We start from the raw sequence: 13,577 nt of genomic DNA, 5'->3' as shown, positions 1-13,577 counted from the left end.
GTCTCCCTTTTAAAAACAGAGGGTAACAAATATTGAGCCCAGTAGTCCACTGACGTCAAACAACTGAAAACCTTTTCCTCTTATTTCCAGATGTGCCAGGTCCTGTTGGAACACCATTCCTGTCTCACAACCTAACCAACGACTCCTGCAAACTGACATGGTTTTCTCCAGAAGATGATGGAGGCTCTCCAGTCACCAATTATGTCATTGAAAAGCGGGAAGATGACCGCAGAGCATGGACCCCAGTGACATACACAGCTACCCGACAAAATGCCACCGTCCAGGGTCTCATTCAAGGAAAAGCCTACTTTTTCCGAATTGCAGCTGAAAATAGTATTGGCATGGGCCCGTTTGTTGAGACAACAGATGCGCTTGTCATAAGAGATCCAATAAGTAAGTACAATTTAAAACAATTTCATCTTTAATTACTTTTTCACTCATTTAATAAAAGACTATAGTGACAAAGTAGGTACACAAATGCCAAACATTTCATTCATTTGGCAAGCATTCATTAGGTAAATACGTAGTCTCTGATGTTGGTAGTATTTGAACGTGACTATGAAAGAGATTGTGGGAATATATATGATTCTTCAAATCCTCCCATGTAATACTACATGGATTCTTTTTTTAATTTCCAACTTAATGGCATGAACATGAAGTATCTTCCTAACTCTAAAACTACCAACTCTGGGGACTTCCCTGGCAGTCCAGTGGTTAGGACTCTGAACTTCCAGTGTGGTGGGGTGGCGGGCGGGTTCGATCCCTGCTCAGGGAACTAAGATCCCACAGGCTGTGTGGCACGGCCAAAACATTTTTTAAAATAAATTAAAAAACATTAAAACTACCAACTCTGGGGGACTTTGCTGAATTATTTGGCCTCAATGAACCTCTATTTCCTCATCTGGAAATTAGATTGTATTGAGTGCCTTTCAGCTCTACTCATTTTATGTTGAGATTTCTTTTGTTACTTATCAAAACGAATAGTTTAATGTTTAAACGCAATCCTCAAAAAGCATTATTTACTACATTTTCTATTACATTCTTAACATGACATTCGTCTCACTGTCATTCCACACTTGCAGCTGTACCAGAGCGTCCTGAAGACCTAGAAGTCAAAGAAGTTACTAAAGATTCTGTTTCTCTGACTTGGAATCCCCCTAAGTATGATGGCGGATCCGAAATTATCAACTATGTCCTAGAAAGCCGTCTCATTGGAACTGAGAAGTTCCACAAAGTTACAAATGACAACTTGCTTAGCAGGAAGTACAGTGTGAAAGGCTTAAAAGAAGGCGATACCTATGAGTACCGTGTCAGTGCCGTCAATATTGTTGGACAAGGCAAACCATCATTTTGCACCAAGCCAATCACTTGCAAGGATGAGCTAGGTATGTGTCAAATGCAGCTTACACTTTGAAAACGTGTACACTTATAGGTTTACCTTAAGACATCAAACTGACTTTCCTTTATACATTTCAGCTCCTCCAACGCTTGACCTCGACTTCAGAGATAAACTCACGATTCGAGTTGGTGAAGCTTTTGCCCTCACTGGCCGTTACTCAGGCAAACCAAAGCCTAAGGTTACTTGGTTCAAAGATGAAGTTGATGTGCTAGAAGATGATTGCACTCATATAAAGACCTCGCCAACAACACTTGCTCTAGAGAAGCTCAAGGCCAAGCGTTCAGATTCTGGCAAATACTGTGTGGTTGTGGAGAACAGTACAGGCTCCAGGAAAGGTTTCTGTCAAGTTAATGTCGTTGGTAAGTATTATTTAGCAAGAATTAGAGACATTCTGTTCTTTCCAAAGCAGAAGTGGAAATAACATTTTGTGGTGTGATTTTTTTTTTTTTCCTCAGACCGTCCTGGACCACCGGTAGGACCAGTTGTTTTTGATGAGGTGACCAAAGATTACATGGTTATCTCTTGGAAGCCACCTTTAGATGACGGAGGCAGTGAAATTACTAATTATATTATTGAGAAGAAGGAAGTGGGCAAAGACGTTTGGATGCCTGTGACATCTGCAAGTGCTAAAACAACATGCAAAGTTTCTAAACTGCTTGAAGGAAAAGATTATATTTTCCAGATACGTGCTGAAAATCTGTATGGAATAAGTGATCCTCTGGTGTCTGATTCAATGAAAACCAAAGATCGTTTCAGTATGCATCATATTTCTTTTCAGTGATTCAATGTTTGATATTGTTAACGGGAAGAATTAAATTTCTAACATATTTTGCTAATGTTTGTTATAGGGGTTCCTGATGCACCTGACCAGCCAGTTGTTACAGAAGTTACCAAAGACTCTGCATTAGTCACCTGGAACAAGCCAAATGATGGCGGAAAGCCCATCACAAACTACATCCTGGAAAAGAGAGAAACGATGTCTAAACGATGGGCTAGAGTTACCAAAGAGCCTATCCATCCATACACTAAGTTTACGGTTCCTGATCTTCTAGAAGGGTGTCAGTATGAATTCCGGGTTTCTGCAGAAAACCAAATTGGTATTGGAGACCCAAGCCCACCATCCAAACCAGTCTTTGCTAAAGATCCAATTGGTATAGTACTAAAGCATTCTTTGAGCTTTCATTTTATCCAACTTTGTATTCAGCTATATTCTAACTCCTTTTTGGTTTTCTCTTTTATTATGTAGGGAAACCAAGTCCACCTATTAATCCTGAAGCAATAGGTACAACACATAATTCAGTTGATCTAACCTGGCAGCCACCACGTCATGATGGTGGGAGCAAGATTCTGGGTTATATTGTTGAATACCAGAAAGTTGGAGATGAAGAATGGAAAAGAGCCAATCACACTCCTGAGTCATGTCCTGAAACTAACTATAAAGTCACTGGTCTTCGGGATGGTCAATCCTATAAGTTCAGAGTAAGAGCAGTCAACGTAGCCAGTGAATCAGATCCAGCTCATGTTCCCGAGCCAGTGCTAGTAAAAGACAGATTCGGTGAGTATAATGTTCTCAGCTGCCTTTGCAAGGAAGACAGGTTTCACTGTCTATGCTTAAGTGTAAAATATATTAACAAAACAAATCTGTAAGTACTGTTCTCTTTATTCTAGAACCCCCTGAGTTGATTCTTGATGCCAACATGGCAAGAGAACAACACATAAGGGTTGGTGATACCCTAAGACTTAGTGCCGTCATCAAAGGAGTGCCGTTCCCAAAAGTAACTTGGAAAAAAGAAGACAGAGAGGCTCCAACTAAAGCAAGAATTGATGTTACTCCAGTTGGTAGCAAGCTTGAAATCTGTAATGCTGCCCACGAAGATGGTGGAATTTATTCCTTAACAGTGGAGAATCTAGCTGGTTCAAAAACTGTCTCAGTAAAAGTTCTTGTATTAGGTAAGAATTTTAGTACTTGTGATGTACTTAATGCAATAGCATATAAAAGTAACTCTAAATACATTTTGAGTTCTTATCTGGATTAAATCACTTACATAACTGCATTACTTAACACTTTTCAGATAAGCCTGGGCCACCTAGAGATCTGGAAGTCAGTGAAGTTAGGAAAGATTCTTGTTACCTTACTTGGAAGGAACCACTGGATGATGGTGGTTCTGTCATTACAAATTATGTGGTTGAGAGGAGAGATGTTGCCAGTGTCCAGTGGTCACCTCTTTCAACCACATCAAAGAAAAAGAGCCACTTTGCTAAACATCTTACTGAAGGCAATCAGTATCTCTTCCGAGTAGCTGCTGAGAACCAGTATGGACGTGGTCCTTTTATAGAAACATCTAAACCCATCAAGGCTCTGGATCCCCTACGTAAGTTGCTCTCTTTGGATACAAAAGTACTGTTTTACTCTTTTGAGAATATTGTTTATTCATCATAACTTCTTCTTCTTAAAAGATCCTCCAGGGCCACCCAAGAACCTACACCATGTAGATGTTGACAAGACTGAAGTCTCCCTTGTTTGGAATAAGCCAGATCGTGATGGTGGCTCTCCAATCACTGGATATTTGGTGGAATATCAAGAAGAGGGCACCCAAGACTGGATTAAGTTCAAGACTGTGACAAACTTAGAGTGTGTTGTTACCGGACTACAACAAGGAAAGACCTATAGATTCCGTGTAAAAGCTGAAAACATTGTGGGTCTTGGTCTTCCTGACACAACTATCCCAATAGAATGTCAAGAAAAACTAGGTAATTTTTAGATTGGAATTATTTTCTTTCTTTTTAAAATTATTCATATTGTGAAAATCAAAATCTAATTTCCTCATGTTTCCTTTCCAGTGCCTCCATCTGTGGAGCTGGATGTGAAATTAATTGAAGGCCTTGTGGTAAAAGCTGGAACTACAGTCAGATTCCCTGCCATTATAAGAGGTGTACCTGTTCCTACTGCAAAGTGGACAACCGATGGGAATGAGATTAAAACAGATGAACACTATACCGTTGAAACTGACAACTTCTCATCAGTACTCACCATTAAGAACTGCTTAAGGAGAGACACTGGGGAACATCAGATCACAGTTTCCAATGCAGCTGGCGCCAAAACAGTGGCTGTACATCTTACTGTTCTTGATGTTCCTGGTCCACCAACAGGCCCTATTAATATTCTGGAAGTCACCCCTGAACATATGACTATCTCATGGCAGCCACCTAAGGATGATGGAGGAAGCCCTGTGATAAATTATATTGTTGAGAAAAAAGACACAAAGAAAGACACATGGGGTGTTGTCTCTTCAGGAAGCAGTAAGACAAAGCTGAAAGTCCCACATCTGCAGAAGGGCTGTGAATATGTCTTCCGAGTGAAAGCAGAGAATAAGATTGGTGTTGGCCCTCCCCTTGACTCCATACCTACTGTTGCTAAACATAAGTTTAGTCCTCCATCTCCTCCCGGTAAACCAGTAGTTACTGACATTACTGAAAATGCTGCAACAGTGTCTTGGACTCTGCCAAAATCTGATGGTGGCAGTCCAATAACTGGTTACTATGTGGAACGTCGAGAAGTAACAGGCAAATGGATGAGGGTCAACAAAACACCTCTAGTGGACATGAAGTTTAGAGTGACTGGACTCTATGAGGGAAATACATATGAGTTTAGAGCTTTTGCTGAGAATCTTGCAGGACTAAGCAATCCGTCCCCAAGTTCTGATCCAATAAAAGCTTGCCGGCCCATCAAACCACCTGGACCACCTATTAATCCTAAGCTGAAAGACAAGACCAGAGAAACAGCTGACCTGGTGTGGACAAAGCCTCTCAGTGATGGTGGTAGCCCCATTCTGGGCTATGTAGTGGAATGTCAGAAAGCTGGAGCAACACAGTGGAGCAGGATTAATAAAGATGAACTCATTAGGCAATGTGCCTTTAGGGTACCTGGGCTAATTGAAGGAAATGAGTACAGATTCCGAATAAAGGCAGCTAATATTGTGGGAGAGGGAGAGCCAAGAGAACTAGCAGAATCTGTGATTGCAAAGGACATCCTTCATCCTCCAGAAGTAGAACTTGATGTTACCTGTCGTGATGTTATTACCGTTAGGGTGGGCCAAACTATCCGCATTCTTGCTCGGGTCAAAGGCAGACCTCAACCAGACATAACTTGGTCCAAGGAAGGCAAAGTATTGGCCCGAGAAAAGCGGGTTGACCTAATTCACGATCTACCTCGTGCTGAGTTGCAAATTAAAGAAGCTGTTAGAGCTGATCACGGCAAGTATATCATCTCAGCTAAGAACAGCAGTGGACATGCCCAAGGTGCTGCTATCGTTAATGTCCTTGACAGACCTGGACCTTGCCAGAATTTAAAGATCAGCAACGTAACCAAAGAGAACTGTACAATTTCTTGGGAAAACCCTCTAGATAACGGTGGCTCAGAAATAACAAACTTCATAGTGGAATATCGCAAACCAAACCAGAAAGGCTGGTCAATTGTTGCTTCAGATGTCACTAAGCGATTAATCAAGGCCAACCTTTTAGCCAACCATGAATACTATTTCCGAGTTTGTGCAGAAAATAAAGTAGGTGTTGGGCCAACCACTGAAACAAAAACTCCAATTCTGGCTATTAACCCTATTGATAGACCAGGTGAGCCTGAAAACCTTCATATTGCAGATAAAGGAAAGACATTTGTCTACCTAAAATGGAGGCGGCCTGCTTATGATGGTGGTAGCCCAAATCTATCATATCATGTTGAAAGGAAGCTGAAGGGCTCTGATGACTGGGAAAGAGTGCATAAAGGAAGCATTAAAGAAACCCACTACATGGTTGACAAATGTGTTGAAAACCAGATTTATGAGTTCAGAGTGCAAACGAAGAATGAAGGTGGGGAAAGTGACTGGGTGAAGACAGAGGAAGTTGTTGTAAAGGAAGACCTGCAGAAACCAGTACTTGATCTGAAATTAAGTGGTGTGCTAACTGTCAAAGCAGGGGACACCATTCGACTTGAGGCAGGTGTTAGAGGCAAACCATTTCCAGAAGTTTCATGGACGAAGGACAAAGATGCGACAGACTTAACAAGATCACCAAGGGTCAACATTGCTACCAGTGGTGATTCATCTAAATTTTCTCTTACTAAAGCAAAGCGAAGTGATGGTGGTAAATATGTAATTACAGCAACTAACATAGCTGGCAGTTTTGTGGCCTTTGCCACTGTCAATGTTTTAGATAAGCCTGGGCCTGTAAGAAATCTGAAAATTTTTGATGTGTGTAGTGACAGGTGTTCTCTTCGCTGGGATCCACCAGAGGATGATGGTGGCTGTGAAATCCAAAATTATATTTTAGAAAAATGTGAGAGCAAGAGAATGGTTTGGTCTACCTTTTCTGCTACTATCTTAACACCTGGTACTACAGTAACACGTCTCATAGAAGGAAATGAATATATTTTCAGAGTCCGTGCAGAAAATAAAATAGGCACAGGGCCTCCAACAGAAAGTAAACCAGTCATTGCAAAAACCAAATATGATAGACCTGGTCGCCCTGACCCCCCAGAAGTCACTAAAGTAAGCAAAGAAGAGATGACTGTGGTTTGGATGCCACCTGAATATGATGGTGGAAAGTCCATCACAGGATACTATTTGGAGAAAAAGGAAAAACATTCAATACGATGGGTCCCTGTCAACAAGAGTGCGATCCCTGAGAGACGTTTGAAAGTACAGAATCTCCTCCCAGGACATGAATATCAGTTCCGTGTCAAGGCAGAAAATGAAGTTGGAATTGGAGAACCAAGCTTGCCATCAAGGCCAGTGGTGGCAAAAGACCCGTTAGGTATGATGTTCTTGCTTTTTCTGGTATTACACCAACTCTTGATCTCAGGCACAGAGGTATTAGACAAATAAGTTAAATCCACAGCATCAAAACTTTAATCTTAGCCAGTAGTTTTCCAAATAGATCTTTTACCAAATCGCCTAAAATGTACAAACAATGGTAGATTCTAATTTTATGAAGGAAAATAAGGAGGACTGAGTCATTGAGAAATTGAATGTACTATCTGTGGTTAATTAAGGATGGACTATATATAATTACTCATTAACGTAACACTAGTAGTTGTTAACCATGTGTAAATTTATTCTTATATAATTTACTTTCAGAACCACCTGGTCCACCGACCAATCTCAAAGTGGTTGATACAACCAAAAGTTCCATAACTCTTGGGTGGGGAAAACCGGTGTATGACGGTGGCGCACCAATCATTGGATATGTTGTGGAAATGAGACCAAAGAGACCAGATACATCACCTGATGAAGGCTGGAAAAGGTGTAGTGCTGCAGCGCAACTCGTTCGCATGGAATTCACCGTGACCAGCTTGGATGAAAACCAGGAATATGAGTTCAGGGTTTGTGCCCAAAACCAAGTTGGCATTGGGCGCCCTGCAGAACTAAAGGACGCTATTAAACCTAAAGAAATCCTAGGTGAGGCCCTATGTTATCACTTGATTCATTCATGTTTCACTTCTCACATGATTTCCCCACATTCTGAAGTCAACTGACGGCTTTTGTGTCATTTGCAGAACCTCCAGAGATTGATTTGGACGCCAGCATGAGAAAACTGGTCACAGTGAGAGCAGGATGCCCTATTCGACTATTTGCCATAGTGAGAGGGCGACCAGCCCCTAAGGTCACTTGGCGAAAAGTGGGTATTGATAACGTGGTCAGAAAGGGACAAGTTGATCTGGTTGATACTATGGCCTTCCTTGTCATCCCCAATTCTACCCGTGATGACTCAGGAAAATACTCCCTGACGCTTGTGAACCTGGCTGGAGAAAAGGCCGTGTTCGTGAATGTCAGAGTATTAGGTGGGTTATAAACAAGCGTCTTCCTCCCCTTCAAAAATGCCTTAGTTAATAAGGAGGCTGAGGGGACTCGTATATATGATTTTGTCGTCCTTCACAGATACTCCTGGACCTGTGTCTGATTTAAAAGTTTCGGATGTCACTAAAACATCATGCCACATTTCCTGGGCCCCTCCCGAGAACGATGGTGGGAGCCAAGTGACACATTACATTGTGCAGAAACGTGAGGCAGATAGAAAGACGTGGTCAACAGTCACCCCAGAAGTCAAGAAAACGAGCTTCCACGTCAGTAATCTTGTCCCTGGGACTGAGTATTTCTTCAGAGTAACTGCTGTCAATGAGTATGGCCCCGGCGTCCCAACAGACATCCCCAAACCAGTGCTCGCAACAGATCCTCTAAGTAAGTTACATCCTTTCTCCCTCAACTCCAGTCCCCGACCTCAGCAAAATCAAGATACCGAAACATTTTACTCCACTAATGAAAGGGCCTTCACTTGTAGAAACCTAAACAGTACAAATAAATATCTAACTCACTCACTGAAGACTTTTTTGATCTGACTCATCCGTGTCCTTTTTACTTTCAACATCCCGAACCATAGTTTCCATATACTCTGAAGCAAGTGGCATACGAAAACATTTATGTGTATTTCCAAAGGGATGGATTAGGTTACCTGGGTGGTTTTTTCTTCTAGGTGAGCCGGATCCCCCGAGGAAACTAGAAGTTACTGAAATGACAAAGAACAGCGCTGCGTTAGCCTGGTTACCTCCCCTGCGCGATGGAGGTGCCAAGGTCGACGGCTACATCGTTAGTTACAGAGACGAAGAGCTGCCTGCAGGTCACTGGACAGAGTACTCGGTGGTGAAAGACCTCAGCCTTGTCGTCACCGGCCTCAAGGAAGGAAAGAAATACAAATTTAGGGTAGCGGCCAGAAATGCTGTTGGAGTCAGTTTGCCAAGAGAAGCTGAGGGAGTGTATGAAGCCAAAACACAGCTGTGTAAGTAGTCAGAGTCGTTTTCCATGCGATAAAAGTTTATGAGGATTTTCTTTCGACATGTAGATGTTTATCCCTGAAGAAGCTAGTTCCAGAAGTACTTGAAATATAGTAGAGAACAGTGGTTTGGAAACACCTGGACCCACAACAGGTAGTAAATACACCTTAAATCATGACACAGGACACACGTACATATATATGACTTAGAAAAAGTTTCTTAAAGCAACACCCATTCTTATCATGTATGCTGGCCTCAGATATTCTCAATTCGTTTCGATCCCATTCTCTTTAAAAAGTATCAGCAGTAATGCAAACATTAATTTGAATCCACTGATGGGTTGCAATCCACAATTTGAAAAGCACTAGTATAGTTCCCCACCAGAGGAAATTTAACCTCCCTGCCAAATTAACGTATCTTCATCTTACTTTTAGTGCCACCCAAGATCCTTATGCCAGAGCAAATTATTATCAAAGCTGGGAAGAAACTCCGAATTGAAGCCCATGTGTATGGAAAGCCTCATCCGATCTGTAAATGGAAAAAAGGAGAAGATGAAGTTGTCACATCCAGCCACCTGGCAGTACATAAAGCAGACAATTCTTCAGTTCTGATCATAAAAGATGTTGCTAGGAAAGACAGCGGTTACTATAGCCTCACTGCAGAAAACAGTTCTGGGACAGACACTCAGAAAATCAAAGTTATCGTCATGGGTAGGTTACGTGTTAGACAAATGGCCATCCAAATATGAGTATCAGAAACATATTTTACAGTCAAATCCCTATTCTTACATTTCTTTCCTCTCGGTTCATGCAGACGTTCCTGGACCCCCTCAGCCTCCGTTTGACATTTCTGACATAGATGCCGATGCCTGCTCCCTGTCATGGCACATCCCCCTGGAGGACGGAGGCAGTAACGTCACCAATTACATAGTGGAGAAGTGTGACGTGAGCAGGGGTGACTGGGTGACAGCGCTAGCTTCAGTGACAAAAACTTCCTGCAGGGTTGGAAAACTGATCCCAGGCCAAGAGTATATCTTCCGGGTCCGTGCTGAGAATCGATTTGGCATTTCAGAGCCTCTCACATCTCCAAAGATGCTGGCTAAGTTCCCATTTGGTATGTTTCTTTCAGGAAGAAAAAAAAATTGTGTTTTCTTTCTAGTCTGTTACTTAGGCTAGAAACTGATATTTCCCTGAACTTCATCTCCAGATGTTCCCAGTGAACCCAAGAATGCACGAGTCACTAAAGTCAACAAAGACTGCATATTCGTGGCGTGGGATAGACCAGACAGCGATGGAGGGAGCCCCATTACCGGCTACCTGATTGAACGCAAAGAAAGAAACAGTTTGCTCTGGGTGAAAGCTAACGATTCCCCTGTCCGGTCAACTGAATATCCCTGTGCTGGCCTGGTAGAAGGCCTTGAGTATTCATTCAGAATCTATGCCCTAAATAAAGCTGGACCCAGCCCACCCAGCAAACCAACTGAATATGTAACTGCGAGAACGCCAGTTGGTGAGTAACTTTTTGAGTAATTTTTTTTTTTAAAGTATTATGAGGACACATTTAAATCTTGGAGTCTCTGAAGGTTACTATTTCCATTCAGGAATATGTTCTGGGTGACACTGTGAAACACAGAGTTTAAAATTTCTGCTGTTAAGATCAATGCTGAGAATCTCTCTTTTGGTTTTAGATCCTCCTGGAAAGCCTGAAGTTATTGATGTTTCCAAGAGTACTGTGTCCCTCATCTGGGCCCGTCCAAAACATGATGGAGGCAGCAAAATTGCTGGCTATTTCGTAGAAGCTTGCAAACTTCCTGGTGATAAGTGGGTACGGTGTAATACTTCACCTCACCAGATTCCCCAGGAAGAGTACACAGCTACTGGCCTAGAAGAGAATGCTCAGTATCAATTTAGAGCCATTGCCAAGACTGCGGTAAACATCAGCCAGCCTTCTGAACCTTCTGATCCAGTGACTATCATGGCAGAAAATGGTAAGATTCTGTTGAACATTACAGGCAAAGGTGGACGGCACTCATAATGTATATTTCTCCTAATAAAAAACTAAATCTACACCTATGGAAATAAGGACAAGTAAAATGATAGGTACTTTGTATACAGACACTAAAAAATGATTATGGAGAATCTTAATAATATGCTAAACTAAAAAACAGGATACAAAACTGTGTGGACCGCATAATTTTAACCATACACAGGCACAGGCACAAGAAGATGCCAAAGAAATGCACCAAAATGATAAGAGTGAAGCTTTAAGGATGCTGGAATGATGGGCGATCTTTACTTTTTTCTTTATACTTTCAGCGTTATCAAATTTCGGCATTTCTTTTATAATGAATAATGTTACTTTAAAAAAATCCCACCTTGAAAAAGACAGCGTATGGATTTCCGACTTTTATCAGTAAGAATTATATAATATAGCTTTGCATATATTAAATCCTTTTATCTTATGTCTTTCCAGTTCCTCCCAGGATAGACCTGAGTGTGGCTATGAAATCTTTGCTCACTGTGAAAGCTGGAACTAACGTTTGCCTGGATGCTACTGTTTTTGGTAAACCAATGCCCACAGTCTCTTGGAAGAAGGACGGGACACCGCTGAAAGCATCAGAAGGCATCAAGATGGCCATGCAGCGGAACCTGTGTACCCTGGAGCTGTTCAGCGTGAGTCGGAAAGACTCAGGGGACTACACCATCACTGCCGAAAACGCAAGTGGCTCCAAATCAGCCACCATCAAGCTCAAAGTGTTAGGTAACTAAAGCACTTCACTAGAATCTCATGTTTCCCTTTGGTTAATGTGATGTCATAGAATTTACAAAATAATATGTGAGAAGAGATACCTATCTCGATGTATCTTTCGTCATCGCGGAATTATCCTCATCACAGAAGAAGAGCGTTTTACAGCCGAAAAGACCACTAGAGATCACATATTCCAGTTACATAATTTTAGATATGAGGAAATGAAGATTCGGAAAAATTAAGTCACTTCCAAGGTCGTATAGGAAGTTAATGACAACATAAAGGCTGCAGCCCAGGTCTCCAGACCTCCACTCTACTCATTCCCTATTTCACATGTGCGAGTGAAAGACTTCACTTTTCTTTCTTATCCTTTCAGATAAACCAGGTCCTCCAGCATCTGTTAAAGTCAACAAAATGTATTCAGATCGTGCAATGCTTTCTTGGGAACCTCCTCTTGAAGATGGAGGCTCAGAAATCACCAACTATGTTGTTGACAAACGTGAAACGAGCAGACCCAACTGGGCACAAGTCTCTGCCACTGTGCCCATCACCAGCTGCAGTGTGGAGAAACTGATAGAAGGCCATGAGTATCAGTTCCGAATTTGTGCTGAAAATAAATACGGAGTGGGCGACCCGATCTTAACTGAACCAGCAATTGCTAAAAACCCATATGGTAAGAACATTTTCCTGAGGTTTTTCTCTTTTTTTTTAAACATCTTTATTGGAGTATAATTGCTTTACAATGGTGTGTTAGTTTCTGCTGTATAACAAAGTGAATCAGCTATACGTATACATATATCCCCATATCCCCTCCCTCTTGGGTCTCCCTCCCCAGCTCCCTATCCCACCCCTCTAGGTGGTCACAGAGCACTGAAATGATCTCCCAGTGCTATGCGGCTGCTTCCCACTAGCTATCTATTTTACATTTGGTAGTGTATATATGTCCATGCCACTCTCTCACTTCGTCCCAGCTTACCCTTACCCGTCCCCGTATCCTCAAGTCCATTCTCTAGGTCTGCGTCTTTATTCCTGCCCTGCCCCTACATTCTTCAGAACGATTTTTTTTTAAAGATTCCATATATATGTGTTAGCATACGGTATTTGTTTTTTTCTTTCTGACTTCACTCTGTATGACAGACTCAAGGTCCATCCACCTCACTACAAATAACTCATTTTACTTTTTAAATATTACCTTTTAGACTGGGACATTAACTTGTCAATCAATCTCTGCAGACCCACCCGGACGCTGTGATCCTCCTGTTATTAGCAACATAACCAAAGATCACATGACAGTAAGCTGGAAACCACCAGCAGATGATGGCGGCTCCCCCATCACTGGCTATTTGGTTGAAAAGCGGGAAACCCAGGCAATTAACTGGACTAAGGTCAACAGAAAACCCGTTATAGAAAGAACGATAAAAGCAACAGGTCTCCAAGAAGGCACGGAATATGAGTTCCGAGTTACAGCTATAAATAAGGCTGGACCAGGCAAACCCAGTGACGTATCCAAAGCTGCTTATGCCCAAGATCCTCTGTGTAAGTTTTCATGAGAGTGTCCAATATCCTGTGTTATAATCAACATTCAACAACTGGGAATGAGGTTTTAAT

General features: G+C 41.9%; 1 protein-coding gene across 1 annotated transcript in view; it reads left to right on the top strand.

Annotated features, from left to right (window-relative positions):
* The window catches only part of TTN (titin), a 279,002-nt gene that overhangs the window by 210,896 nt on the left and 54,529 nt on the right, over positions 1-13,577 (top strand). Inside the window, exons 123-143 of the mRNA XM_082841571.1 lie at positions 91-393; positions 1,083-1,385; positions 1,477-1,758; positions 1,855-2,154; positions 2,248-2,550; positions 2,646-2,954; positions 3,068-3,349; positions 3,472-3,771; positions 3,857-4,150; positions 4,241-7,207; positions 7,531-7,851; positions 7,950-8,234; positions 8,332-8,631; positions 8,924-9,226; positions 9,656-9,931; positions 10,035-10,334; positions 10,428-10,730; positions 10,909-11,208; positions 11,694-11,981; positions 12,346-12,642; positions 13,203-13,505. Coding sequence (XP_082697697.1) covers positions 91-393; positions 1,083-1,385; positions 1,477-1,758; positions 1,855-2,154; positions 2,248-2,550; positions 2,646-2,954; positions 3,068-3,349; positions 3,472-3,771; positions 3,857-4,150; positions 4,241-7,207; positions 7,531-7,851; positions 7,950-8,234; positions 8,332-8,631; positions 8,924-9,226; positions 9,656-9,931; positions 10,035-10,334; positions 10,428-10,730; positions 10,909-11,208; positions 11,694-11,981; positions 12,346-12,642; positions 13,203-13,505 — 8,919 coding nt within the window. The remainder of the gene's footprint in view (positions 1-90; positions 394-1,082; positions 1,386-1,476; positions 1,759-1,854; positions 2,155-2,247; positions 2,551-2,645; positions 2,955-3,067; positions 3,350-3,471; positions 3,772-3,856; positions 4,151-4,240; positions 7,208-7,530; positions 7,852-7,949; positions 8,235-8,331; positions 8,632-8,923; positions 9,227-9,655; positions 9,932-10,034; positions 10,335-10,427; positions 10,731-10,908; positions 11,209-11,693; positions 11,982-12,345; positions 12,643-13,202; positions 13,506-13,577) is intronic.

Source organism: Leucopleurus acutus (assembly GCF_964270905.1).
Source record: "Leucopleurus acutus genome assembly, chromosome: 6".
Taxonomy (NCBI): Eukaryota; Metazoa; Chordata; class Mammalia; order Artiodactyla; family Delphinidae; genus Leucopleurus; species Leucopleurus acutus.
The sequence above is the reverse complement of the archived record's forward strand: the minus strand, read 5'-3'. Positions and strand labels throughout refer to the sequence as shown.